The sequence below is a fragment of the mitochondrial genome of Phoenix dactylifera, assembly GCF_009389715.1.
Source record: "Phoenix dactylifera mitochondrion, complete genome".
NCBI lineage: Eukaryota > Viridiplantae > Streptophyta > Magnoliopsida > Arecales > Arecaceae > Phoenix > Phoenix dactylifera.
In genome coordinates, this window is record NC_016740.1 from 523692 (window position 1) to 550498 (window position 26807).

Here is a 26807-nt window from a genome sequence, read left to right on the forward strand (position 1 = left end):
AACGTATTCGTTCTGTAGCAGACCTGTTACAGGATCAATTCGGATTGGCTCTTGTTCGTTTAGAAAATGCGGTTCGAGGAACTATATGTGAAGCAATCAGGCATAAATTGATACCGACTCCTCAAAATTGGGTAACTTAAACTTCATTAAGAACTACTTATGAATCGTTTTTTGGCCTAAACCCTTTTTCTCGACGTTTTGGATCGAACTAATCCATTGACACAAATCGTTCATGGGCGAAAATGGAGTTATTTGGGTCCTGGAGGATTGACGGGGCGAACTGCTAGTTTTCGGATACGAGATATCCATCCTAGCCACTATGGACGTATTTGTCCAATTGACACGTCCGAAGGAATCAATGTTGGACTTTTTTGATCCTTAGCTATTCATGTGAAGATTGGTCATTGGGGATCTATAGAGAGTCCGTTTTATGAAATATCTCAGAGATCCAAAGAGGCACAGATGGTTTATTTATCACCAAATAGAGATGAATATTATATGGTAGCAGCAGGAAATTCTTTGGCCTTGAATCGGGGTATTATTCAGGAAGAACAGGTTGTTCCAGCTCGATACCGTCAAGAATTCCTTACTATTTATTGCATGGGAACAGATTCATCTTAGAAGCATTTTTCCCTTCCAATATTTTTCTATTGGAGCTTCCCTCATTCCTTTTATCGAGCATAATGATGCAAATCGGGCTTTAATGAGTTCTAATATGCAGCGCCAAGCAGTTCCGCTTTCTCGGTCCGAGAAGTGCATTGTTGGAACTGGGCTGGAACGCCAAACAGCTCTAGATTCGGGGGTTTCAGCTATAGCCGAACACGAGGGAAAGATTATTTATACTGATACTCAAAAAAGAATTTTCTCAAGTAATGGGGACACTATAAGTATTCCATTAGTTATGTATCAACGTTCCAACAAAAATACTTTTTTGCATCAAAAACCTCAGGTTCGGCGGGGTAAATACATTAAAAAGGGACAAATTTTAGCGGACGGTGCGGCTACAGTTGGTGGGGAACTCGCTTTAGGAAAAAACATATTAGTAGCTTATATGCCATGGGAAGGTTACAATTCTGAAGACGCAGTATTAATTAGCGAACGTCTGGTATATGAAGATATTTATACTTCTTTTCACATCCGGAAATATGAAATTCAGACTCATGTGACAAGCCAGGGCCCTGAAAGAATTACTAAGGAAATACCGCATCTCGAGACTCATTTACTCCGAAATTTAGACAGAAATGGAATCGTTATGCTGGGATCTTGGGTAGAAACAGGTGATATTTTAGTAGGTAAATTAACGCCTCAGACAGCGAACGAATCGTCGTATTCCCCGGAGGATAGATTATTACGAGTCATACTTGGCATTCAGGTCTCCACTGCAAAAGAAACTTCTCTAAAACTACCTATAGGTGGAAGGGGTCGCGTTATTGATGTGAGATGGATTCAGAAAAAGGGGGGTTCCAGTTATAATCCAGAAATGATTCGTGTATATATTTCACAGAAACGTGAAATCAAAGTAGGTGATAAAGTAGCTGGAAGACATGGGAATAAAGGTATCATTTCAAAAATTTTGCCTAGACAAGATATGCCCTATTTGCAAGATGGGACACCTGTTGATATGGTCTTCAACCCATTAGGAGTACCCTCACGAATGAATGTGGGACAGATATTTGAATGCTCGCTCGGATTAGCGGGGGATCTGCTAAAGAAACATTATAGAATAGCACCTTTTGATGAGAGATATGAACAAGAGGCTTCGAGAAAACTAGTGTTTTCTGAATTATATGAAGCCTGTAAGCAAACAAAAAATCCATGGGTATTTGAACCCGAGTATCCAGGAAAAAGCAGAATATTTGATGGAAGAACAGGGGATCCTTTTGAACAACCTGTTCTAATAGGAAAGTCCTATATCCTAAAATTAATTCATCAAGTTGATGATAAAATCCATGGACGTTCTAGTGGGCATTACGCACTTGTTACACAACAACCCCTTAGAGGAAGGGCCAAGCAAGGGGGACAACGAGTAGGAGAAATGGAAGTTTGGGCTCTAGAGGGATTTGGTGTTGCTCATATTTTACAAGAGATGCTTACTTATAAATCTGATCATATTAGAGCTCGTCAAGAAGTACTTGGTGCTACAATCGTTGGAGGAACAGTACCTAACCCCGAGGATGCTCCAGAATCTTTTCGATTGCTCGTTCGAGAACTACGATCTTTGGCTCTAGAACTGAATCATTTCCTTGTATCTGAGAAGAACTTCCAGATTAATAGGAAGGAAGCTTGATCTGAATGAATCAGAATTTCTATTCTATGATCGACCGGTATAAACATCAACAACTTCGAATTGGACCAGTTTCTCCTCAACAAATAAGGGCTTGGGCCAACAAAATCCTACCTAATGGAGAGATAGTTGGAGAGGTGACAAAACCCTATACTTTTCATTATAAAACCAATAAACCGGAAAAAGATGGATTGTTTTGTGAAAGAATCTTTGGACCCATAAAAAGTAGAATTTGTGCTTGTGGAAATTATCGAGTGATCAGAGCTGAAAAAGAAGACCCGAAATTTTGTGAACAATGCGGGGTGGAATTTGTTGATTCTAGGATACGAAGATATCAAATGGGATACATCAAACTCGCATGTCCAGTGACCCATGTGTGGTATTTGAAACGTCTTCCTAGTTATATCGCGAATCTTTTAGATAAACCCCTTAAAGAATTAGAAGGCCTGGTATACTGCGATGTGTGATTTGATCAAAATTTTCATTTTACAGATTCGGACTGAGAAACTGTCATCCCAATCAGATTGAATGGGATGCCCCGGCTCTGACATGTGTTTTGGGAAAAGTAACATGAAACTCAGAATTATGGGTATATTCAATACTTCCAAATGAAAGGGGAATTGATCCATGGTCGATTCTATAACAGATAAATAGGAATTGCTAGTTATACCTCGTGAAAAAAAGACTTTTTAGTGGAATTAGCCATTCCATTTCTTTTAGAGAGAGATTCTCTTTAAGCAAGCAAATATATATAGCATGGTTACTGGAGTCTATTTATCGCATATATACTTCAAAGGACATCATGGCATAACCATCGAGGTGAGTAGAGACCTAAAAGGTCGAAGGGAATGATATATAGACAAGTAAATCCCTTACGAGTCCCAAAGTATCCCCTTAAAGGGGATTCATCATTTGAGGGGAAGTAGACTACTCAAAAATTTCACATTTCTATTTTGTCATAAGTAATTCATAAAATTTTTTAAAGTAAAAAAAGAATGAATCAATGAAAGGTTGGTCCTTACTGGGAACTTGAGTAAGGAGTAGCTCTTTGTAGGGTAGGGTTTTATCGAACAAAACAAAGTTTAAAAATAATAAAGAACCCCCTTTTTTTTGCTGTAACTACTTGAGCCGGATGAGAGGAAACCTTCACGTCCGATTTTAAAGGGGGAAATCCAATCCTATAGGAACCTATCTCGATTTTTCTTTTGCTAGGCCCATATCTAAAAAACCTACTTTCTTACGATTACGAGGTTCATTCGAATATGAAATCCAATCCCGGAAATACAGCATCCCACTTTTTTTTACTACTCAAGGCTTCGAGACATTTCGAAATCGAGAAATCTCTACAGGAGCAGGTGCTATCAGAGAACAATTATCCGATTCAGATTTGCGAATTATTATAGATAATTCATTGGTAGAATGGAAGGAATTAGGAGATGAGGGGTCCACTGGAAATGAATGGGAAGATAGAAAAATTAGAAGAAGAAAGGATTTTTTGGTTAGACGCATGGAATTAGCTAAACATTTTATTCGAACAAATGTAGAACCAGAATGGATGGTTTTGTGCTTATTACCAGTTCTTCCTCCCGAGTTGAGACCAATCATTCAGACAGATGGGGGTAAACTAATGAGTTCGGATATTAATGAACTTTATAGAAGAGTTATCTATCGGAACAATACTCTTACCGATCTATTAGCAACAAGTAGATCTACGCCAGGGGAATTAGTAATGTGTCAGGAGAAATTGGTACAAGAAGCCGTGGATACACTTCTTGATAATGGGATCCGGGGGCAACCAATGAGGGATGGTCATAATAAAGTTTACAAGTCATTTTCAGATGTAATTGAAGGCAAAGAGGGAAGATTTCGTGAGACTCTACTTGGTAAACGGGTCGATTATTCGGGACGTTCCGTCATTGTTGTGGGTCCTTCTCTTTCATTACATCAATGTGGATTACCTCGAGAAATAGCAATAGAGCTTTTCCAAACATTTTTAATTCGTGGTCTAATCAGACAACATGTTGCTTCTAACATAGGGATTGCTAAAAGTCAAATTCGGGAAAAAGAACCGATTGTATGGGAAATACTTCAAGAAGTTATGCGGGGGCATCCTGTATTGTTGAATAGAGCACCCACCTTGCATAGATTAGGCATACAGGCCTTCCAACCCATTTTAGTGGAGGGGCGCGCTATTTGTTTACACCCATTAGTTTGTAAGGGTTTCAATGCAGACTTTGATGGAGATCAAATGGCTGTTCATGTACCTTTATCTTTGGAAGCTCAAGCGGAGGCTCGTTTACTTATGTTTTCTCATATAAATCTCTTGTCTCCAGCTATTGGGGATCCCATTTCCGTACCAACTCAAGATATGCTTATCGGACTCTATGTATTAACGATCAGGAATCGTAGAGGTATTTGTGCAAATAGGCATAATACATATAATCGCGGAAACTATCAAAATAATACAGTTGACAATAATGACTATAAGTATATGAAAGAGAAAGAACTGTATTTTTGTAGTTCCTATGATGTACTTGGAGCTTATCGGCAGAAACGAATCAGTTTAGATAGTCCTTTGTGGCTCCGATGGAGACTAGATCAACGTGTCATTGGCTCAAGAGAAGTTCCCATCGAACTTCAATATGAATCTTTGGGTACTTATCATGAGATTTATGAGCACTATCTAATAGTAGGAAATGTAAAAAAAGAAATCCATTGTATATACATTCGAACCACTCTTGGTCATATTTCTTTTTATCGAGAAATAGAAGAAGCCATACAGGGGTTTTGCCGGGCCTATTCCTACGCTATCTAAAATAATAAATTAGATTAGGTGATGCCCGTGCCCGTAGGAATTCGGGTCTCTCCAGTTTCACTGGTATCATAATTTCTGAATTTTTGCGTGAATCAAGATTGAGATTGAGGAAAGGAAGTTTTCGAATCACTGACTCAGGCCCATTGTCGAATCCTATTCAGCAGAATATAGAGGTACTTATGGCAGAACGGGCTGATCTGGTCTTTCACAATAAAGTGATAAATGGAACTGCTATGAAACGACTTATTAGCAGATTAATAGATCATTTCGGAATGGCATATACATCACACATCCTGGATCAAGTAAAGACTTTGGGTTTCCAGCAAGCCACTGCTACATCTATTTCATTAGGAATTGATGATCTTTTAACAATACCTTCTAAGGGATGGTTAGTCCAAGACACTGAACAACAAAGTTTTATTTTTGAAAAACACCATCATTATGGAAATGTACATGCGGTAGAAAAATTACGTCAATCCATTGAGATATGGTATGCTACAAGTGAATATTTGAGACAAGAAATGAATCCTAATTTTCGGATGACTGATCCTTCTAATCCAGTCCATCTGATGTCCTTTTCGGGAGCTAGAGGAAATGCATCTCAGATACATCAATTAGTAGGTATGAGAGGATTAATGTCGGATCCCCAAGGACAAATGATTGATTTACCCATTCAAAGCAATTTACGCGAAGGGCTTTCTTTGACAGAATATATAATTTCCTGCTACGGAGCCCGCAAAGGAGTTGTAGATACTGCTGTACGAACATCAGATGCCGGATACCTCACGCGTAGACTTGTTGAAGTAGTTCAACACATTATTGTACGTAGAACGGATTGTGGTACTATCCGAGGTATTTCCGTGAGTCCTCGAAATGGGATGACGGAAAAAATTTTTGTCCAAACACTAATTGGTCGTGTATTAGCAGACAATATATATATGGGTCTACGATGCATTGCCGCTCGAAATCAAGATATTGGGATTGGACTTGTCAATCGATTCATAACCTTTCGGGCACAACCAATATATATTCGAACCCCCTTTACTTGCAAGAGTGCATCTTGGATCTGTCAATTATGTTATGGTCGGAGTCCCACTCACGGCGACCTGGTCGAATTGGGAGAAGCCGTAGGTATTATTGCGGGTCAATCAATTGGGGAACCAGGGACTCAACTAACATTAAGAACTTTTCATACCGGTGGAGTATTCACAGGTGATACTGCCGAACATGTACGAGCTCCTTCTAATGGAAAAATAAAATTCAATGAGGATTTGGTTTATCCCACACGTACCCGTCATGGGCATCCTGCTTTTCTATGTCCTTCCCCCTTCGAAACTCTCCTGAACAGGACCCGCACTCGTCACCTCCCCTGTCAGTTAGCAAGCCGAACCCGCTACAGCAGCACAGGGATATGAATGAGTCTTTGCTTCTTTCCTTTGTTGTTAGCTCTTCGACTTGTCTCCTGTCAGCTACTCTCGCTTCGTCCCCGCCACTGCAATCGAAACCGCCTCTGCTCTTCCCAAGTCAGCTCTAGTCTATCGTCACTGGTCCAGTATAAATACCCTCAGCTTCTAGCAAAAAATGAGCTATACTAAGCGTTCTTTCCCTTTCCTTTGAAAGTTTTTTATCGATGAATTCGATTGACGTGGTTCTAGCTCGTTTTAAGGAGCTTATAGCGAGTTTTGTTTGCTTTGTCCCTCTTGACGTCGCTGGTAATCCCAACTCGTATTAGCTATCGAAAGCCGTACTTACCTTCCCGCTTGCCACAAGTAATCGCTACAGAAAGCACCACAGCCACAGGCACAGTAACCGGAACAGCAACTGGTCTTTTGTCACTCTCCCTGTAGTCAAGACGTAGGGAGTATTATGACCAGCTTCACTGACGTCTGCTTTCGTCTCTCGTCCTTCGCCCGCTATGCTTCCTAGTAGGTATGATGCCCAGCAACAGGCGCACAAGCAGGACTAGCTTATTGGTCCACTGGTTGTAGCAACAGGAGCTGGAGCAGGTCTTGAAGAGCCTACTACTCGCTCTCGTATGTATATAGCTATCGTCATAGGCGTATATTTGCTGTAACTCCCCTCTGGTTAGCAAGCAACCGTAACCTTACCTTCGAAAGGGGTCAACGGGCTCCTACTCTTCCTAACTTGACCTTCTCGAGCTGCCTGGCACAAGAGCAAGCGCTGTACTCTATCCGCACCCGTCCCTGCACCCGCCACAGAAAGAGCTACACAAGCATAGTCACCTTCGAGCGGAATACGCGAGCCCAGTGAGTTGAATAGGAAAGAAAGTCCTCGAGAAGGGATTGATGGATCGTTTCACTTGCTACTCATATTGGTGGAAAATGAAGAAAACCAGATCTCACTCGCAAGATGCTATGGAAAAACTGCTTGAAACTATTCCCTTTGACGATTGAATCAACCTTTATGGTACCATATTGAGTACTTCCTGAACTGAGAAAAACAATTGAAATGTCACTTATTTTTCACTAAGACCGAAAAAGTCATTCAGTCCCTCACGGGTTAAAGCTTAATCCGGCTACCGTACCCATTTTTCATTATTGTTTTCCTCTCCTACAATAAGGGTCCTGCCCTACATATAAGGTTGTGCGCCTATGTTTTTCTTTTTAAAGGGAGTTCCCTGTTCGCTATCTGATAGTCTGGCCAGCTTCCGTAGCTTTCCTTCCTTTCCTTATTGAAGAGAGGCTTTCGCTTTGCTTGTAGTCTTCGATTTCAGTGCTGTATGCTTTGCTTGCTCGCTGGAACGGAGTGCTCCCCGGGGCCCAAAAAGGGGAAATGAAATTCCAATCAGACGGAAGTGAACCTGATCAGCAGAGGATTGATCGGCCACTCCAGAAAAAGGATTGTTGAGACTCAACAACTGGAACAGGATCCCACAGAGAATAGAAGGGATTTAGATGTTCCGTTGACACAGAGGGAAAGCCCACTTAGGGAGGTGACACAGACCTATCAACGAAGGCGGTGGTCGGACAGCAACAAAGCAGCAACATACGAAGCAGAAGGAGGTTGAAATCAACTCAATCAATGAGAAAAAAAAAATGACCAAAGTGAAATGTTACAAGAAGATCTACCACTACATCAGGTTCTACAATAAGGAAGACAAAATGATTGACAAAGATGACGCGAGTCCACTCGGAACTGAGAAACTCGCAATCAGAAAGTGAGTCAGTGAAAACTCATTCCCAACCAGAAATGAGGAGTCAGAGGATCGGTCGAAATGGCTAGTGATTCCGACTGATACATCGAAATTGCCCCCTACGTTACCCGACGAGACAAAAAAGACCGGGGTAAGGATGAAGCGGTTATCTTATGAAGAAACTTCTCCTGAAACATATTCGGCTTAGGGAATAGAGAGAAACTTCTGAAAATGTGAAGTGTAGTAGAACAACAACAGATTGACTTTTATTGCAGGAAATTCGACTGGGCAGCCGCCCCGGATACCTACTGGAGTCGCTTTCAGTGGTGTTGATCCCCATTCCAACACTATGTGTCGGCCTGATTCGGAAGAAGAGAATGAGGGCCTCGACAGTACTAACGACTCCTTACTGGAAAAAATGGAGCATACCATTTGACTCTGGCGAATTCATTGAGATCTCCAATCTATATGAACCACCATCGGAACTTTTCTCAGCCATCGGATCGACCGGTCCTCCACTGGGAACGGTGCATAGGGGGCTCGTATAACAATGTTATCTTAGTTGGTTGTCCGGTCTCACGCTTGCTGTCCGGTCATAGCGAAGGTCCATGCGCGTGTAATAGCTCTTGCTGCTTCCGTTATTGCAGCTTAGCCATGGATTTGATGAAGCAGTTGTTCCATTTTGTTCATTCCGTTGGAGCGGCACGAGAGTGCTTCACGGGATTCGGACTTTTTCCCATCAATCAACCGTGCTTCGTGAAAGAGTGTGCGGCATTGCCATAAAAAAAATAAAGTAAGAAGGAACTCCCCTTCTCATATAGAACTAGAGGGAAAGACCTTGTTTGCTCCCCATTTCTTTTTTGCAGTGATTTTTATTCATTAATAAAGGCGGCTTGATTTACCCTTCTTTCAAAAAAGAATGGCTTCTATAAAAAAAAAGGATATTGCTCGAAATAGAAAAAAAGGTGCTGCGACCTGATGAATTGACCCCCAACTAGTCGTGCTACGCACTCCGCTTCAGCTTCGCACCTTCATTAGTGACTCCACGGAGCTAAAGCACTTTTTTATTATGAACTTTGAGCTAACCCTTTATTTGATTTGACTCAGTGGACTCCCGTTGTTGAAGCTTACTCGCACTAGCTAGATCCCTTCCAGACCACGAAGCTTGACAACATGTTGGTGCATTTCATTCGTGAGAGTGCCAAGTCAAGGGTGAGGACTGCGATACCGAACTCGACACATTTTTCGATACCTAGATCAAGAATGAATGAGACACATTTTGCGATTGCGATACCGAACTAGCAATCTTCTTGTCCTTTTTCTGTTGATCCGAGCGAAAAGAAGCCATCTTTTTCTTTCTTTTTGCCTTGTTTTCTTTTGAAAAAGGATTGCCTTGCCCATTTCATCCACACCCTTAGCCACCTGCCATCTCACTGACCAAGAATTCCGTCTGACTGAAAAGATGGAAAGGATGTGTCTGTCCTGGTTGACAAAAGTGGATTTTTCTATCAAAGAAAGGATTGGCTTGGAGTACGCTTAGCCCTTTTTTCTCCAGCCACTTTTTTCCAGCCATGTTTTTTCTCACTTAACAAGAAAAGCGATTCGGAGTGCTTTTCACCCCACCACCTTCCTTTCACTTTTTTTTTAGCTCAGCACAGGATTTTTCTCTGCAATGCAACTTTTTAACGCGATAAAGCGGCTGAATTCGCATGACTTTTGAGCCTAACTATACCGCCTAACCTCCGTGATCTTGCTACTCTTCTTCTACCGGAAAAGTGCATTTGAGATCCCCTTGAGACGGCGATTCCATGATCTTCCTATTTCTCTTCAGAACGAATCGATTCGATTTGATATACCGCAAAACCACCTCTTTTTCTGCCACCTGGTAAGCGCTTCTCCTGCTGCCAGCCACCTGCCGCTCCTCTTTCTTTGGCTTGTGCCTCGGCTTTGCTGCCCTCTCTCTCTGTTCCTCTTCTTCTGTCTCTTTCTTCTGAGAAAAAAGGTAGCGGACAGAGACAAACTGAAAGGGAGTGAAAGTCCTCATCGATTCTCTCTTCTCCGGATCCTGATCCCTCTCTCTCTATCGCCTTTACTGCGGCTTGGCTTCCCCCTTCTTTGACTCTTACTGCTACTGCTACTTTGACTCGTACTGTCTCACCAGCTACTGGATAAGCTGTCAAAGAAGCTACTGCTACTGGAACTCTTATAAAGATTAGGGTATGTTGTGTCAATTCAATGCACCCGGCTAAGAGGAAGAAGAATAGGATCAGTCTTTTGTGAAAGTGCCAAAAATAGCCCACAGTCTGACCAAGAAAACCTCCTTTCTCGATTCCGATCTCAGCCCTAAACATTGTATCGATCGTTCAGCGGCCTTCAAACGGCCTATCTCTTGCCTTTTGATTCAGAGCCTAATCAGATCTATTTTTATACGCGCCCCAACTCTCGTAAACTCGGATTCCCCGCCTAGCTTGGCTGAATTTACATTCCGACTTCTTATAGTCCAAGTAAAGGATGAGGGGTGCCCTAAATGTGTGCGGTAGCACTCCTTATTTCCAGAAAATAGAGGAGTAGAATGAAAAGAGGCGCAAGCTTGTAATCTTCGATTTTCCGCCTTTGAAATGCACTTTTGCTTTTGTTTGATGTGACAACTCAGAAAAGTTCTTTGCCGAAGCTTTCTGTAAAAAAAAGGGGCAATCCAGTAAGTCAATGCAGTCAAGCCAGTGAGTAGGGAGGTCCAGCTTTGCAGTCTAGCGAGTCAAGGGATGAGAGCGAAGAAAGCGGTTTTTCCTCAATGGATAGGCTCAGTTCAGCTCACGAAGAAGACGAAGACCTCGCTGTCTTATCCCGGGCCTTACGGCACAAATGCCCATGTATATGTTGGGTGGTAGCTGTTTTCAAGAGCAAAAGACCCCTTAGGGGTCGAGCGCCAGCTCGGGGGGTAAGATCCTATCTGAATGAGTAAGAGCTCGAACTTGGTGTAAGGGAAGGGCTAAAAGCAGGTGGAAGAGCTATAAGAAGTAGGAAAAAGAGCTATAACGAAAAGAAGGAGTCAGAGCCATAACTTGTCTTAATCTTAAGGAGTAAGAGCTATCACTTTAAAGTGAAATTGTTAGTCTTAGAATGGATCCATGAACAGAGCTAGGGGAACCTGCGCACGCAAGAGAAGTGCTACGGCCAAGAACCAAAGGAGGCCAACGACTAAGGAGCAGCCGCAGCCCAAGCGAAATAGAACTACGACGAAGCCTAAGGCGAAGAGATTCGCTCACAAAGGATGTGACGCACCCGTCGGCCTCATATGGACGAGACAAAGAGCGCAACTCAGGGGGCGAGAACTCTGAGAGGTGGAGGTCCAGACAAGAAGGCTAGAGCCAAGCAGAGGGATGGAGTAGGGGAGGACTAAAGGAAGACCGGTTGGTGAAAGTAGGCACGAGTGGAGAGGCAGGTGAGGAAGTCGAGTGACGTATTGTTTTCGTAGGCGAGTGAGAAGCAAGCGAGAGTGCAGGCTCGCCTCGAAAGCGAGCCGGGAGCGATCAAAAGCGATAAACGCTTTTTTGTATTCTTGACTGATTCAATTGATAACGAGAGATAATGGTACCCCGACCATGCCCAAAGGAAAGGGGGGTGAAAGCGGTATCAAAGCGAGACAACATAAGTCAATTCTCCTAGCTTAGAAAGCTATCACCGCTTTCGGATATGTGCATAGCACAGCGTCACTAGTGCGAGTCGAGTCCATATGCAACGGGACCATTAGACAAGTCGAGTAAAGAAAGCAGTATCGAATAGAACGGGCTCAAGTACACGAGCGAGGGAGCGATCTCCATGAGGGATGAACTACAATCCAGAGGGAAAGGGAAGAGCGGCCGATCCGATGGCTGAGAAAAGTTCCGATGGTGCGGAGCTATCTCATCACTCACTTTTTCGGGGGGTGGGGAGAGAGAGATGTAAGAAAAATGACCAACTTGACCCTTAGCCCAAGCGTTCTATTTTTTGATTTTCAAAAATCTCCTTTTAGGGGAGAAGGATGGATTGTTAGTGTGGACGATTTAGAAGATATAATTGGAGGACATGTATGGTTAGGTTCCATTTGTATACTTGGTGGAATTTGGCATATCTTAACCAAAGCCTTTGCATGGGCTCGCCGTGCATTTGTATGGTCTGGAGAGGCTTACTTGTCTTATAGTTTAGGTGCTTTATCTGTCTTTGGTTTCATCGCTTGTTGTTTCGTCTGGTTCAATAATACCGCTTATCCTAGTGAGTTTTACGGGCCCACCGGGCCAGAAGCTTCTCAAGCTCAAGCATTTACTTTTCTAGTTAGAGACCAACGTCTTGGGGCTAACGTGGGATCTGCTCAAGGACCTACTGGTTTAGGTAAATATCTCATGCCTTTCCCGACTGGAGAGGTTCTTTTTGGAGGAGAAACTATGCGCTTTTTGAAAATGGTCGGAAAAAATGCACCGGGTTTCAATTCGATTTCCGGCTGGCAGCTTTTGATGCAAAAAAGACAAAACGGGATTGGATTTCCGGAAGGAAGGTTAGATACCTGCTTGTATTTTTGGTTGAAATGGGATGGTCTTCAAACTCCCGAGATGCAGTCTAGACTGCGGGCTCTCCCCTTTCTGACTGGACTGACTCGGGGAAGGGTAAATTTGACCTCCTCCTAAGCATGCTTCACAGCCACTCATTCGTCCTGACCAAACAGTAGAATCTATCTCTCAGCGATTCCTTTCTCCGCTAATCACCCCTTCCCAACCAGCCCGCCCGATCGATCGTCGGTTGATCGGCGAATGAATAGGGGTTGAGAAGGTTCGAAGTTGTCGGAACGAATCGTTTGTTTGCTTTATCGAACAAAGTTGATTAGGGGGTCGTCGGTTAGCCCCCTATTTTCAACCATTACAGCTGGTGTTGACCAGCTTAGCGATACGGACGGACACGAAGAAGAACGCAGGCAGCGGAAATGCAAAAGAGTTGGACAAAGATTCCCGACCCAGAGTTCATGACTCAACCACAAATCTGTTGAATAAAGGGGGATTGCTTACTCTCAGCCACTAGTTAGAAGGAAATCCCTTGACTTCGCTTATGCTTAGTCAAGTGAGGCGGGCGGAGATTCCATTCGAAGTAACGTAACAGGATTCGTTAATGCACCATCTTCAAAAGATCTCTTCTCGGGATCCGGAGTTTTTCGAGAAAAGGTCCCATCCTTCAATATCATGATTGGGTCGACCAGGCCAGATCATAAGTGAAATATCATGATCGGGTCGACCAGGTCAGGCCCGATCATGAGTGAATAGAAAATCGAAAACGTACATTGCTGTTCCAGCGGAAATACTGGGTTTAATTCTACCACTTCTACTAGGAGTAGCCTTTTTAGTGCTAGCTGAACGTAAAGTAATGGCTTTTGTGCAACGTCGAAAGGGTCCTGATGTAGTGGGATCGTTCGGATTGTTACAACCTCTAGCAGATGGTTTGAAATTGATTCTAAAAGAACCTATTTCACCAAGTAGTGTTAATTTCTCCCTTTTTAGAATGGCTCCAGTGGCGACATTTATGTTAAGTCTGGTCGCTTGGGCCGTTGTACCTTTTGATTATGGTATGGTATTGTCAGATCCGAACATAGGGCTACTTTATTTGTTTGCCATATCTTCGCTAGGAGTTTATGGAATTATTATAGCAGGTCGGTCTAGTAATTAGGGGGGCGGCCGTTCGGTCGCCTATGATAGACGGACCAATTGGTCAAAAATGGGTTTGTGCCGCAGGTGTTGAACGATCTACTCTACACAGGTGTGGGCTTACAGGGCTAGGGCTCAAAAACCCTTTCTTTCATTCATCAAGAGGGTCACTTTTCCGGGCCGGGATCGAGAAGTGGAAGTCATAAAAAAGAGATGTTTCTCTTCGCACCTCAGATCAAGAGGAAAGGTAGCTTGTCAAGCTGGCCTATATATTCAAAATGTTAGCTGTCTTTTAACCGGCTGTTCTTCTTTGTCAACGCTACTAAGGACCTCTAGGTTCGCCTACTTGATGAATGAAAGAACATGAGAAAGGGTTATAAAGGAAAAGGCGATGAAAGCCCACTACAGTACAGTCGAAGTCAGCGGCTGAGTTAGCCTAGCCTCGCCTACTATTTCTTTTTAGTAGGCGAGCGAGTTAGCGAAGACGCTTAGGCTAATAGATAAGAGAGCGTCGGTGCGTAGCCTTCATTCTACTACGCTACGCAAAGTCACTTAGCTCGACGTTAAGAGAGTAAAGGGGGAATACCCTACATAGAAGAACCGCTGTTCGCTTACTAAGGTATAACCTTTCGCTCCCCGGGGCAAAGCCGCTTCGCACCACTGATAGACTACTTAAGATTCAATTTGAAAGGCGCTACTTTGTTTCGCAAGCCTTTGTCATTGTCAGTCAACTAAGTAGGGCGAACAGCCCCCTGCGAATCCGTAAATATTCGAGCATGCCGAAAATATAAAGGATGGTCCCCTATGCATTGAATTCTTTCCGGAACGGAAAGAATTCAAGTACCTTACCCCCCATCATGGTGAACCTCTCCTTGTGATCGGGATGAGGTAGATGCCTCCCAGCCGGGGGGCGGATCGAATCGGAGTTTCCTTAGGTAGCCACCGACCTACAGTTATCCTTAAACTTCAGTGCTTGGTGGAGAAGAAGCGAACAAAGGTACGCTCGCTTGCTGTCTTGTTCTCTGCCGCGGACTGGGATCGCTCGCCAGCTGGGCCCTCTAGAAGAAAGTTGGAGCAACATTGTATGAGAACATATTACCCATCTTCGGGGACAAGGGGCGGAACGACCTCTCGATCTACTTACTGCAGCCCAGGACGGGCGTCGTCGTCTAGGCCTTCCCTGTTGCTCTGATCTCCCCTACGCCTAGGACGTTGTCTGGGCCAAGAGCCATAGTTAGTTGCTGTTTCCATTTGGTTGTTCTTTCTCGTTGTTGATACCGGCAAGACCCAGCCAGATGATGATGTCTGCTGGTTGGTAGTGAGAGGACTCTTAGTACCCGCAAAAAAAAGGGGCGCTGGTGAAAAAACAATCATTTGATTTAGTTTCTTGCTCTCCCTTAGCAGCGGGAAAGGAGTCTATCTATCTGCCTAGCTTTGGTAGATTTCCCCCAACGCAATTCAAAAACGGAAATTCCTAGAATACCTGAGGTGGATAAGTCCGACGACTCAGCAGCAGTGTGGAATTGAGTTTCTCGTCCGGTGGATCTGATCTATAGTTAGGGGGCAATACATACCAAAAGGTTCGAAGAAGGAAGGCGCATAAGAGTATATAACCAACCCACCCATAGCCGGTCTAACTGCTGAGAGAGAAAAGTGCTTTTCTTTCCCTAATGGTCCTCGAGTACACACAGCTATTGCTGATCCTTTGCGAGATCAGGATGAGACCTTTCTGAATTGCTAATCCATGTTAGGTCAACATCGAGACGGAGCATCTAAGTTGGCTCTGTCAAGGAAGTGAAACAGGCATTCCTAGGTTGAGGTTACCATAGGATCGACCCTCAGTCAGGCCTCCGATTCCAAGGAGTTGATTCAGCAAGTTCCCTTTGCTACCCCGCGGGAAGTCTAATCGGAGCAATCGGTGGTTCCGTAATGAGTAGTCGAATACACATTGAGGTTGGGAAACCTCCTTCCCGCCCACACCTTCATTCTCTTCCTCCTCTGATCTTAGAAAGCATACTAAACTTCACTCCAATCTTTCCCCATTAGCAACAAGAGCAGCTCTATCGTTCGGCCCTTGATGAGTAAGCTTAGTTAGCTATACCGCACCATCCCTAATTGATAAGGCGTAACGAGGAACCCTTCTGGGAACCCCAGCCAAATCTCAAAGGGCAGCGGTAGTATGCCCTCAGGACTATAGGCCACCAAGATGTGGCGGTACCAATGCCGATGAAACTTCGGATTCAAAGCCGAGGCGGACGCACAATAACGGCGATAACCCGCACCTCTCAGACGTAATGAAGTCTGCAAACTTTGTGGGATCCCTAAACTTATCAGTACCGGCATCCATGCCAGAGCGTGAGTCGCAGCTCTAATCATCTTAATATGAATAGGGGAGAGATCGACGCCCTTAACACGGAATTTCTTTGCTAATTAATTCCAAGGCTCCGATATCCGAGACCAGCGATTTCGACATCGAAAGGCTGACCCCCAGATCTGCGCGAGACACTTTCTATAGCATAGAGCTACCTACCTTCTGATCCCCGATGACGATATCGTCACCGAGGAGAGTATAATCGAATGTCATTTCTTTGATCCAGTGAACCCAGCAGCAGCCTTCCACGCCATCGGCACATCCACCGCTCCAGACAGAGGCCAAGCACGCCTTCACGCAACCGAAAACACACGCTACACAAGAGCCCAACTCCACTCGCCACCTAAGGCAAGTGAAGGGATGCACAGACAGAGTACCGCTTGGTGGAGTTCCGAGGAGGACAGAGACGATCTACAGCTGCACAGCAGCACATTCACACCTCCGTCCCAAAGAAGTAGCAGCATGGCGCAAAGCAGTGAGTTCCAACCCCCCGTAACTGAACGAAGTGGAAAACTTCACCGAAAACGCAAGCAGGGATGGCTGCGAAGCTTGACTTTACTTGTACGGGCGATATGCTTCTTGCTTCACGCGGCGGGAAGCACTAAATACGAAAAAAGACTTGGTTTGTTGGCTGTTAGCGCTTCCTTCCCCGCCTACCGCCCTTGCTTCGACCCATTTTTCTCAGCATTATTCGGTAGCGGTGACGACTGCACCCACGAGACGCGCTCCGCGTGTCAAGGAACCTACGAAATGGATGCCCCAGCCTTCCTCCCTTTACCTTAAAACGCGGCGTCAAGGGCATATAGACTTTAGGACCTGGCTTCCCGGTCCTCTGGGAGGCGTCGCACGCCCGCACAAAATCCTTCACATTTGTCGTAATGGTAGGCCACCGGAGTCCTGCCAATAGAATCTTTCTTACTGTGACTTCAGGCCCGCCCATGGCCTCCGGCAACTCCTGGTGTGCCTCTCGCATCACATCAGAGGCTTATTCCAAATACACACACGGAGTACTCCGAACCCATTCTAGAAAGTACTCCATTTATCAGCTGAAAAGGCGCCGATGTGAATTTATCCTTCAGGGCGCCGCGAAGAACAAACTGACCACCTTTATTCAATAACAAGCAAGTCTAGGATACATAGAAAAATCATTTCTAAAACGCCGGTTATAACGTGTCCCAGGAAGGATCTGACTCCTTTCACATTCACAGGCGTCGTCATTTCCAAGATCACCTTCACGGGTCCCCTCGTAATCCTTAACGGCTTTGTGTCCTAGCAGCCGTCCCTGGTTCATTAAGAACTGAGACTTCTGTGGATTCAGGGACAAGCCGCGCGACAGACGCCTAAGCACTCCTTGAGCTGTTCTAAGTGCTCCGCCTCTTTTCCGAAGACGCTCTAATCATCCAAGTCAATCCTTACAAGGCCTTAGAGTAAGTCATCTTCTCAAAGATAATGATTACTCAAAGGGTGCATTACACAATAAAAACGGCATCCGGTTGTAGGCGTAAATCCAAGACGACGTGACAAAGGTGGTAACTTATCCTCTTCGGCGATATGAACGTCGATTCTGGAATAACCTATCATATGCGCTGTCCATGTCATTCCCTCTTCTAAGATCACATCTTGGAACGGCAACGGGAAGGGATGGGATCCTTCTTTGTAACTTTGTTAAGTTCTCTAAAGTCTACGCAGATAAAACTCTTATCGTTTTTATTAAGAGCTATTGGGGACACCAAATAGCTCGTGCTAACTCTGAATATGATACCGGCGTCAAGCATTCGTTGAATCTCCTTTTCCCTTTTTACATACAAGCTCAGCATAATTCGGGTTCATTTGTCTAGGCCTTTGTTCACAGGCTTGGCGCCTGACCTCCCGCATCTGATTTTTGCTTGCAAATAAAAGAAAAAAAAAGGGATATGCCTTTTAGTAAGATCGTGGTATGTCCACGCGAGCACATCTTTGTACTCTTCTCTTGGCTTGTTCAAGAAGTTATCCTCTCCAACCTGCGCCTATCGCAATAACCTGCGGCGCTTCCTCGGTGCCGAGAATAGTCTGTCTTACTTCTTGCCTTTTTTTTTTACAGGCTCATCGCCTGCCTCTTTGGTGTGAGCCGGAGTTAGACATAACTTCCTTCTTCCTTCGACAAGTTCCTAAAAATGCTCCGGGACTCTTGCTTCATTTGATTCTTCTGGTGCCTCCTTAGTACCACTCGTCTCTCCCCTTCCTTTAGGAAGTACTACCCTGCTGTGCTCGTAATCAGCTGAAACCATATCAAAATGGAATTAAGGCTTTCGCAGCCATACTTTTCAACAAACTGGGCGCTTTGCCTTCGTCGCCCATTCTGCGTAGGCGGTGGTGCTCCTCTGGCCCTTCCTTCGATCCACCGCCTCTTCCTTAGTCTTTGGTTGATCAGGCCCTTCTTACCCGGATGTGAATTCGGAATGGAGAGTCTTGAACCACCGGTCTTTATCGAAAAAATCTCCTTCAGATGGTTTATTTAATCCGATGAAAGCTTCAAGCTAGGAGCCCTCCTTCCCCTCTTTGACCTCTATAGCTATAGCTGGTGAGATGGGCTTGCATTGGAATTTGAAACACCACAACTGGACACATTTTTGACAACGATTCTATTCTATCAATATCAAATAGATAGCAGCGTCAAATTGTCATATCGGTGGTTGGGAAGGGAAGAAAGACTTTTTTCAGACTGATACAGGGTAGGAAGATCCATGTCTAAAGGAATCGGTATTCAGACTCATCCGTTCAGCTCTAGCGACGTGAAGATCATCAATCGCCGTCTTACGAGAAGCCCTACTATTTATTATCATAAGAAAGAAATGGATTCAAACTCATTTCTAAAATCCCATCAAACTCATTTCTAAAATCCCATGTATTCCCTGGGAAAAACCCAGGTATCGTATCATATCACTAGAGAACAAGCTTCCAGCTAAGCTGTTTGTTTTAGCTGGCTGGAAACGGAACAAAGGAAACTAAAAAAGCAAATAATGATTCTATCATTAGTAAATAAGGCACTCTCCCTAGTGAAATGCAGGAATAGAAATCAACAAGATAGTAGGTTCCATGAAACTCATCCAATCCCATCTCATATTCGGGTTCCCTCGAGAATAGGTATAGGTATGGCATTTCTAGATTCAACGCAGCTACCATTACTTTCCTCACATGTTTATACCATTCCAAAAAAGACTCCCACTCCAGCTCAAGAAAGAAAAGTTGGAACTTATTCCTTAACCCCTGAAGGGTTCCGCTTTAAGGGACCGGCTGTAGGGACTGAAGAGAAAGGTCACATTATGGCTCCTCCTGTTTGGCCTACGCTTGCCGCGAACCTTACAGGGGCCACTATAGAATAAGTACTTTGGAAAAGTAGACAGAGGACAAAGACAGCGTGGCAGCTCGCTACCCGAAAGATGCCCTTTGCCCACAGAAAGAAAGAGATCAGAACCCCATCCCAACCTTCCCCGGAAGCTACAAGCGGAAAGTGACAAGTCTTTTCTCCTTTAACAACGGTTTCAGTGAAAAGCTCCTCCTTGCTTGATCGGTACAAAAAGAGACCTTGCTTTAGCGCTCGAAAGAAGGGTTTCTCACAGCACCTGCGCCTAGAAGTCAGCAGCCCCTTCCTACCTTACTATGGTTTTCGTTACGACTTCCTTCTTCTGCCTTAACTGAGCCTGAGCTACCGCGTCTCCGCTACGCTTCGACTTGGTGCTCCCGAGAGTGATAGTTTTGATCAACCGCCGTAGGCTTACTTCCTTTCCTTTCGAACGACACCCACTTGTCCCCTTTGCCTTCCTAGCTTGGCTTGACTAATGGAACCCGCCGAGCTCCATGAAGGAAGTAGTTTATCTCTTTTTAGCAACGAAAGAGCTTTAGTAAGGAATTCAAGCCTCATTTATCGTTTGTAGGAAGAAAGAGCTTATAGGAAAAAGAGCAAAAAAATCATCCGAAGGACTAGACTAAGCTTCGCAAAAAAACCGTACTTATTGAGAATTGTAGCTCTGTAGCGGATCAAACATTTAATGAGAACTCTAGCTCTCATTATTAGATTAGACTAAAGCACGAAAGACTGTAACTGCAGGAGTTTACTACCGCTTCCCGTAACTGGCCTGACTGAAACTAGAAGTCCTTCCCGTAAAAGCAAGCATTCTCTTTTCAAAGTCACCATCGCCTGTAACCGAACTAACGCTATGAATTCTATGATCCGCCTGGAACTGCAAAACTACTCGTGAATAGAACAATCAAAGAAGCGGCTAGATATAAGGCATGGTGCCTTACGCAAAGAAAAGTCAAAAAAGACGGTACGAATCTCCTTACGCGGAACAAGAACTCGGAAAAGTACTTTCTTTGGTCAAAGCCTACCTAACGAGACCGAAAGAAAAAAACTAGGATTTTGACGATTTTACGGAAAAGAACAGGACTCTACCTTGACTATTCGGGGTAGAGTAGTCAAGGTAACCGCTTGCCCTAAACTTACTAGCTTAACTAGCCTAGCTAACAGAACCAGAAGGAGTTAATGAAAAGCAAAGTGCCCGCGCCCGAAACCCGAAAGATAGATTTGACTCTGATGCACCTGCGACCGGTGAGAAACCTATCTACAGGACGACTTTCGGGGTTAAAGGAACACCTTTCTCTTTCATATTGAGTCCTCAGAAGTGCGGCCCACTTGGTGTCGGATCAGCTCGACAGGTCACTCAATAGTCTTTCGCGGAGTACCCCTCTTTTAGTGAACCTGGGGAGTTGTCGGCGGCTCGACGATCTGTATTCCAAAGGTTTTACCGAGGTGAAGCTTTTGGCAGGTATTCTGTTATTTTTAGCTTTCTCTACTTCAGGCTCTTCCGAGGGCCTTTGTTTGAGGTGAGGTTCTATAGTTTGATGGTTATCTCTGTTCTCCTCTCCCCTTCCCCGGTAGCTAGGATAGAGTTTTCTCTTTCTTTCCTTCCTTCCGTTCAGGGGCACTCTAAAGGCTTTGCAACCTTCAGAGCGAGAGGGACTGACTAGATTGCTGTCAACCAGCTCTGACACCTCTTTTTATTTATGTTATTTTGCTCCTGCTGTTGAGTAAGGAAGAGTTAAGGTTAAACCACTCAATGGGGTTGCTGATGAGGGTCGACAAGCCTGGGAATCAACCCTTGTTGGGTATTTTGTTGGCCCCAAGCCCCCGTATTCCACTGTCAATGCAACAGCTCATAAACTCTGGGATAGCCTTGGTTTGGAAGAGGTCTTATCTTCGGAGAACGGTTTTTTCTTCTTCAAATTCAACCGGATTGACTCCCTAGACACTGTCCTTGACCGTGCACCCTGGCACGTTTGGAATAGGCCACTTGTCTTGAAGAAGTGGCAGCCGAATCTCTCCCTGCTCAAAGAGGAACTTCAGAAAGTTCCACTCTGGGTCAGATTCTATGGTCTCCCACTGGAATTTTTGACAGCCACAGGTCTCAGTTACATAGCCAGTGCAATTGGCAAACCTCTTCATGCTGATAGGATGACGAGTTCGAAGAAGCGCATTAGCTATGCAAGAATCTGTGTTGAGGTTGACGCGTCAAAGGACTTTGACCTTCAATGCGGAAATTGTTCCTGGACCACTGTTTTTGTGGAATATGATTGGAGGCCTTCAGTCTGCTCCCTGTGTAAGGTTTTCGGGCACTCTACTGCTTCATGTGCCCTAAACCCTAACCCTAATTCCTTCAAGTCAGATTCGGTCAAACCAATTCCAGATGCTGGTCCTAGCTCTAAACAGTCTGCTGAGGAGGTCTTTTTTGATGCGCAAGTTGTAGATGATACTGTACTGAACTACCTAAGGCTACAGTCCTTACTTATTTTGATATGTTTCATGATAGGGTTTACGATCTGGTGGGTTCACTTGCCGGACTACATTAACCTCACACCCATGGAAAGCCTCAACCCGCAGTGGGTCGATTCCGTACGAGAAACCACGGCGGGAGTCTGTTCAAATAAGGAGATGGGAGATGCCTGTCAATGTTCGGATCAACTCCATAAAAAAGTGGCTAAGATATTAAATGAGGAGATCAAGGATATCAAACAGGACTTCGACCCACTCCAGTTGAATAAGAGTAGAGTAGGTAAGGCCAGGGCAACTACACTCGCCTTTTTAGTAGTAGCATGTGTAGGATTGAGTACCCTTAGTGAGACCGCTTTCGAAATGGCTTGTGGCGTCAAGCTTTTCTAGATGGAGTAGCGTCGTGAGAAAAAGTTCGTAAAAAAAAGCTAATCACAATTATGATCTCTTGTATTGTTTCTTTTCCAGTTACATCAAAAGCTCAGAGAGTCATTTAAAGTAATCCCTCTTATTTTTATTGCTTCCATTTCTTTTATTACTCGTTCCAGAAAATCGTATACAGAACATTAGACCTCTCGGTCACAGCGGGTTCCCTGTATTCGAGCTAATTAATGATGCTCTTAACAGTACTAATTCACTGAAACTTAAGGACATCCCTTACTCCATTCCTCAAAGAAGGAATGGCGGGATGGTAGCTACAGCTGTTATAAGCTACAGCCGCTAAACAGCTACAGGATTTTGGGAGCGACTAGCTACTAGAGCGGATCGTTACCCCCCTTATGTCCCCCTCGGGGGATACCGTAAGAGCAGTAGAGCTTAGTTACCGTTTCGTTGTTTAAGCCTATTAGCTCGTGCATTCAAAGAGCTGGCAGGATAGCTTATAAAGATGACAATCGCATTAACTGCACCTATTGCCTTAGCTTGACTTTGTTATCCCGTTCGTGACCAATACCCATTGGTCACTTCACTCCCTTAAGAGGAGATTCAACAATAAGTAGCTTGGACTCATTAATTTCACTCTTTCTTTAAAACTGACTAGGCCCGTAACTCCCTTCGCGCGCTACACCCCCGTTTTATGAACAAAGACCCTACTTACTACCGATACAGCAACAAGCAAGCCTTTTTATCTTAGATAACCACTGAACCTTACTGCGCTCCCTTCCCCACCCTAGCCCTCCTTCCTTCGCTTCAGATGGCAGAGCTACCGCACAACGTTCCGTTGCTTGTGTGTATAAGGCCTATGTTATAGAGTATATAACTTCGATCATAGGGATCAATTTCTGGTCGCGTAGCTTCATAATAATTATGTAAAGCTTCCGCATAATTTCCTTCGGATTGAGCCAACATCCGTTACGGTCGTTCATTCTATTCAAAGAATCTCCGTTCCAGAACCGTACGTGAGATTTTCATCTCATACGGCTCCTCCCTTCTGTGCATAGTACTAAGGGGAATAATCCATGGAATCCAAATTTCACTATTATCATTATGAACTGACAGGAGCTGGTATTTTTACAAGAAATCTCTAGCCAGCCTTCCCGCAAGAGGTTTTTTTAACACCAATCAATCATATTAGTGCTAGATGGAAATGGTAACTCCAACAATTTCTTTGTCCTCAACGCCTCCTATTTTCAGGAATTAGTCACTTCAACGATCTTTGATGGTTATACGGGTATCCAAAGTACGAACGAGATGGATGTTTGTTGTCCCAACCATTCTTGTTAGTCCCGATACCAATAAGGAAAAGGGAAATATATAACAAAGTTTTCGTATTGTTGATTCCTTGGTGTAGTGCTTCTTCCCCTATGCTGCCTATTGGTACTAGTGGAATAGGATTGACCTACAATATAGAACCTATAGGTGTAACCTTTCGCTCAATACTCAAATTAACAATTGAAGCATCCGAGGCTGCATCAATCGAGGATACACGACAGAAGGAATTGTTCTATCTTCAAACTCACCTTCACCAAGCGTAGGTTTATTTCAATAATTTGGTTCTTTCTATCCCGAATCACGTATCTTTCTCATAATACTGAAGTCTAAAAAAAGAAGAAAAAAGAATCAAATCGCACCATCTCTGTAATAGGTAAATGCCTTTTTTTCTCCTGAAGTTGTCGGAATTATTCGTAATAGAATATTGGCTACAATTGAAGAGGTCTTATCAATAAAATTTACATTTATCCGAGATCTAGGCATAATTAGCAATCCTTTCTATAATCTATAATTAGAATTCTTTTCATTACCCTTCGGGGAAAGTGATCCCACAAACAAAGGAATTGTACAATACGAAATAACATAAAACAGACTAATTCTAAAAATGTGGACCTTCCGCTCAAATTGTCCCATTTTGTTTGGACAAGGAGAGATATGAAATATTTGAATCAGATTGGATTTCATTACAATTTCGTAGTATACCAATGAACGGAACTATTACTATTTCATCTAAGATTTCATCTAAGTTGAATAACCAAGGACTTTCTTTTACTACGGATTTTGATAACTCTAGAAGTTTTGATTTGGTTATGATCCAAAGAGGAAAAAGAATAATTATTCCATGATAAAATAGAGTAGAGTAACCATTCGTTTTGTTTACATGACGTGTATACGTCATGCCATACAATGGAAATAAAAATCCATGGGACGATTCATGAATTTGTAATAGATCCATGGGGTAGCTGATGAGAGAAGTTGGTGTTGAGAAATAGGAAATTTTAAAGGAATTATTCCTATGGAACCATTGATCGGTCATACCTGTACTGCAATAATATGAATGACTCGCTATTCACTCGGTTTCTGGTCAATAATAAGATTACGTAGGAGAGATGGCCGAGTGGTTCAAGGCGTAGCATTGGAACTGCTATGTAGGCTTTTGTTTACCGAGGGTTCGAATCCCTCTCTTTCCGTTTCTGTTAATTCACCAACGTGACCGACCACAATGTATCAAATCAAATAACAACTGATACCATTATTCCAGCAATAAGACTTTTATTTGATAGAAATTCTCTATTCCAGAAATTCTCTATTCCTAATTACTGCGGTACGTAAATACAAATATCGGAAAGAGCAAAAAAGAAAAAAATCCTACTGCGGATCTATTTGTAATATGTGAATGAGAAAAATGCGGATCAAGGCCCTTAGATCTATTTACTTCGTCGAAAAGAGGGCAAAATTCTCTGAATCTTTCTTTGTTATTTTCGTTAGGTTCAAGTCTGGCGGGAATAATATTCTACGACTAACAACTCATTTATTTTCAAACCGATCCATTTACTATCTATTATTTGATTTACTAATCCTTTATATTGGAACGAGTCAATAGTCAAATGTTTTGGCAATTCCTCAGGGGGGGGTGAAGCAATATAATTTTGAATCAGAGCTTTTGATCTTTGTTTATCCTTCGTAGTAATAATATCTCGGGGTTTGCAACGATAACTTGGTATATCCACTATACGACCATTAACTAAAATATGTCTATGGTTAACTAATTGCCTAGCTCCAGGAATGGTCGAAGCCATACCCAATCGAAAAAGTATGTTATCCAAACGCATCTCAAGTAGTTGTAGTAAAACCTGACCTGTTGACCCTTTGGCTTTTCCAGCGATATGTACATATCTAACTAATTGTCGCTCCGTCAGACCATAATGAAAACGCAATTTCTGTTTTTCTTCTAGACGAATACGATATTGCGATCTTTTCCCAGAACGCAATTGGGTTTTAAGATCACTTCCGGATTTAGGTCTTTTACTAGTTAGTCCTGGTAAAGTCCCCAGACGGCGTATTTTTTTGAAACGAGGTCCTCGATAACGAGACATAAAGACTCCTTTTTTTTATTTTATTGAAATTTCATTTTACAGAATAAATCTTAAATTAAGACTGAACTAAAGGATAAACAAAGCAAAGCTAAATTTACTGAAGTATTGCAAAGTAGAATGAAATGAATTCTATTAATATCCGGATTTTTTGTATATGTATATATAGGAAGTTGAGGCTCCATTTTATGATTTGTTCTGTAGAGATCTAATTGCTCCAATCCATTTTTTATTCATAGTTACAAGTTACCACGACATAATAGATCGGTGATCCAACATTTTGAGAAAAGGAGAGATTATCAATCATGGAAAAATCGATAGAGAAAAAAAAAAGCCGGCTATCGGAATCGAACCGATGACCATCGCATTACAAATGCGATGCTCTAACCTCTGAGCTAAGCGGGCTCACATAACAGAAATAGAAATAGTATAACAAATAGAAATAGTGTATAGGAATTCAGGAAACTGCTGGATCTTAGCTTAGGGCTATTAGCTATTAATTTAATATGAACTATATAGTTCATAGTTCTATTGTTATATCTATATCATTAGATCTATATTATTAGTTATATTAGTTCTATATTATTCTTTTAGGGGAGAAGAAAGACAAGAAAGAGGAGACTATTTCAACAAGGCTACGAGTTCTGGCATACTTGACTTTAGATTGGATATCCTTCCTTTCCCTTATCCTTTTATTATTGAGGCCCTTATTCAACAAAGGCAGCAATCCGACGTTTCGAATCGGATATCGAACGGGAGAGCCTACCAACGGATCTGGGGATACAACTATACTCAAGTACAGGTTTAGGGGACGTAAAGCGCTATGCTGACAATTAGTTACGTTCAACGCTATAATTTGAGGAGTTCGACAACTCAATTAATGTGTCCCCACCATAGCTATCCTGCTT

General features: G+C 43.3%; 2 protein-coding genes and 2 non-coding genes across 4 annotated transcripts.

Annotated features, from left to right (window-relative positions):
* Nucleotides 1-13551: 13551 nt before the first annotated feature.
* On the plus strand, nucleotides 13552-13938 carry nad1 (NADH dehydrogenase subunit 1; one part of a trans-spliced gene, as the record gives it). Coding sequence (YP_005090369.1) covers nucleotides 13552-13938 — 387 coding nt within the window.
* Nucleotides 13939-14811: 873 nt separating this feature from the next.
* orf100 lies at nucleotides 14812-15111 on the plus strand. The gene has a single exon. The coding sequence runs from the start codon at nucleotides 14812-14814 to the stop codon at nucleotides 15109-15111; it is 300 nt and encodes a 99-aa protein (YP_005090391.1).
* A 9798-nt stretch (nucleotides 15112-24909) lies between these two features.
* On the plus strand, nucleotides 24910-24996 carry KEH32_t12. Its single transcript has one exon. It is a non-coding gene; the product is annotated as a tRNA-Ser (tRNA).
* A 1235-nt stretch (nucleotides 24997-26231) lies between these two features.
* Nucleotides 26232-26304, minus strand: KEH32_t13. The gene has a single exon. It is a non-coding gene; the product is annotated as a tRNA-Thr (tRNA).
* Between the last annotated feature and the right edge of the window lie 503 nt (nucleotides 26305-26807).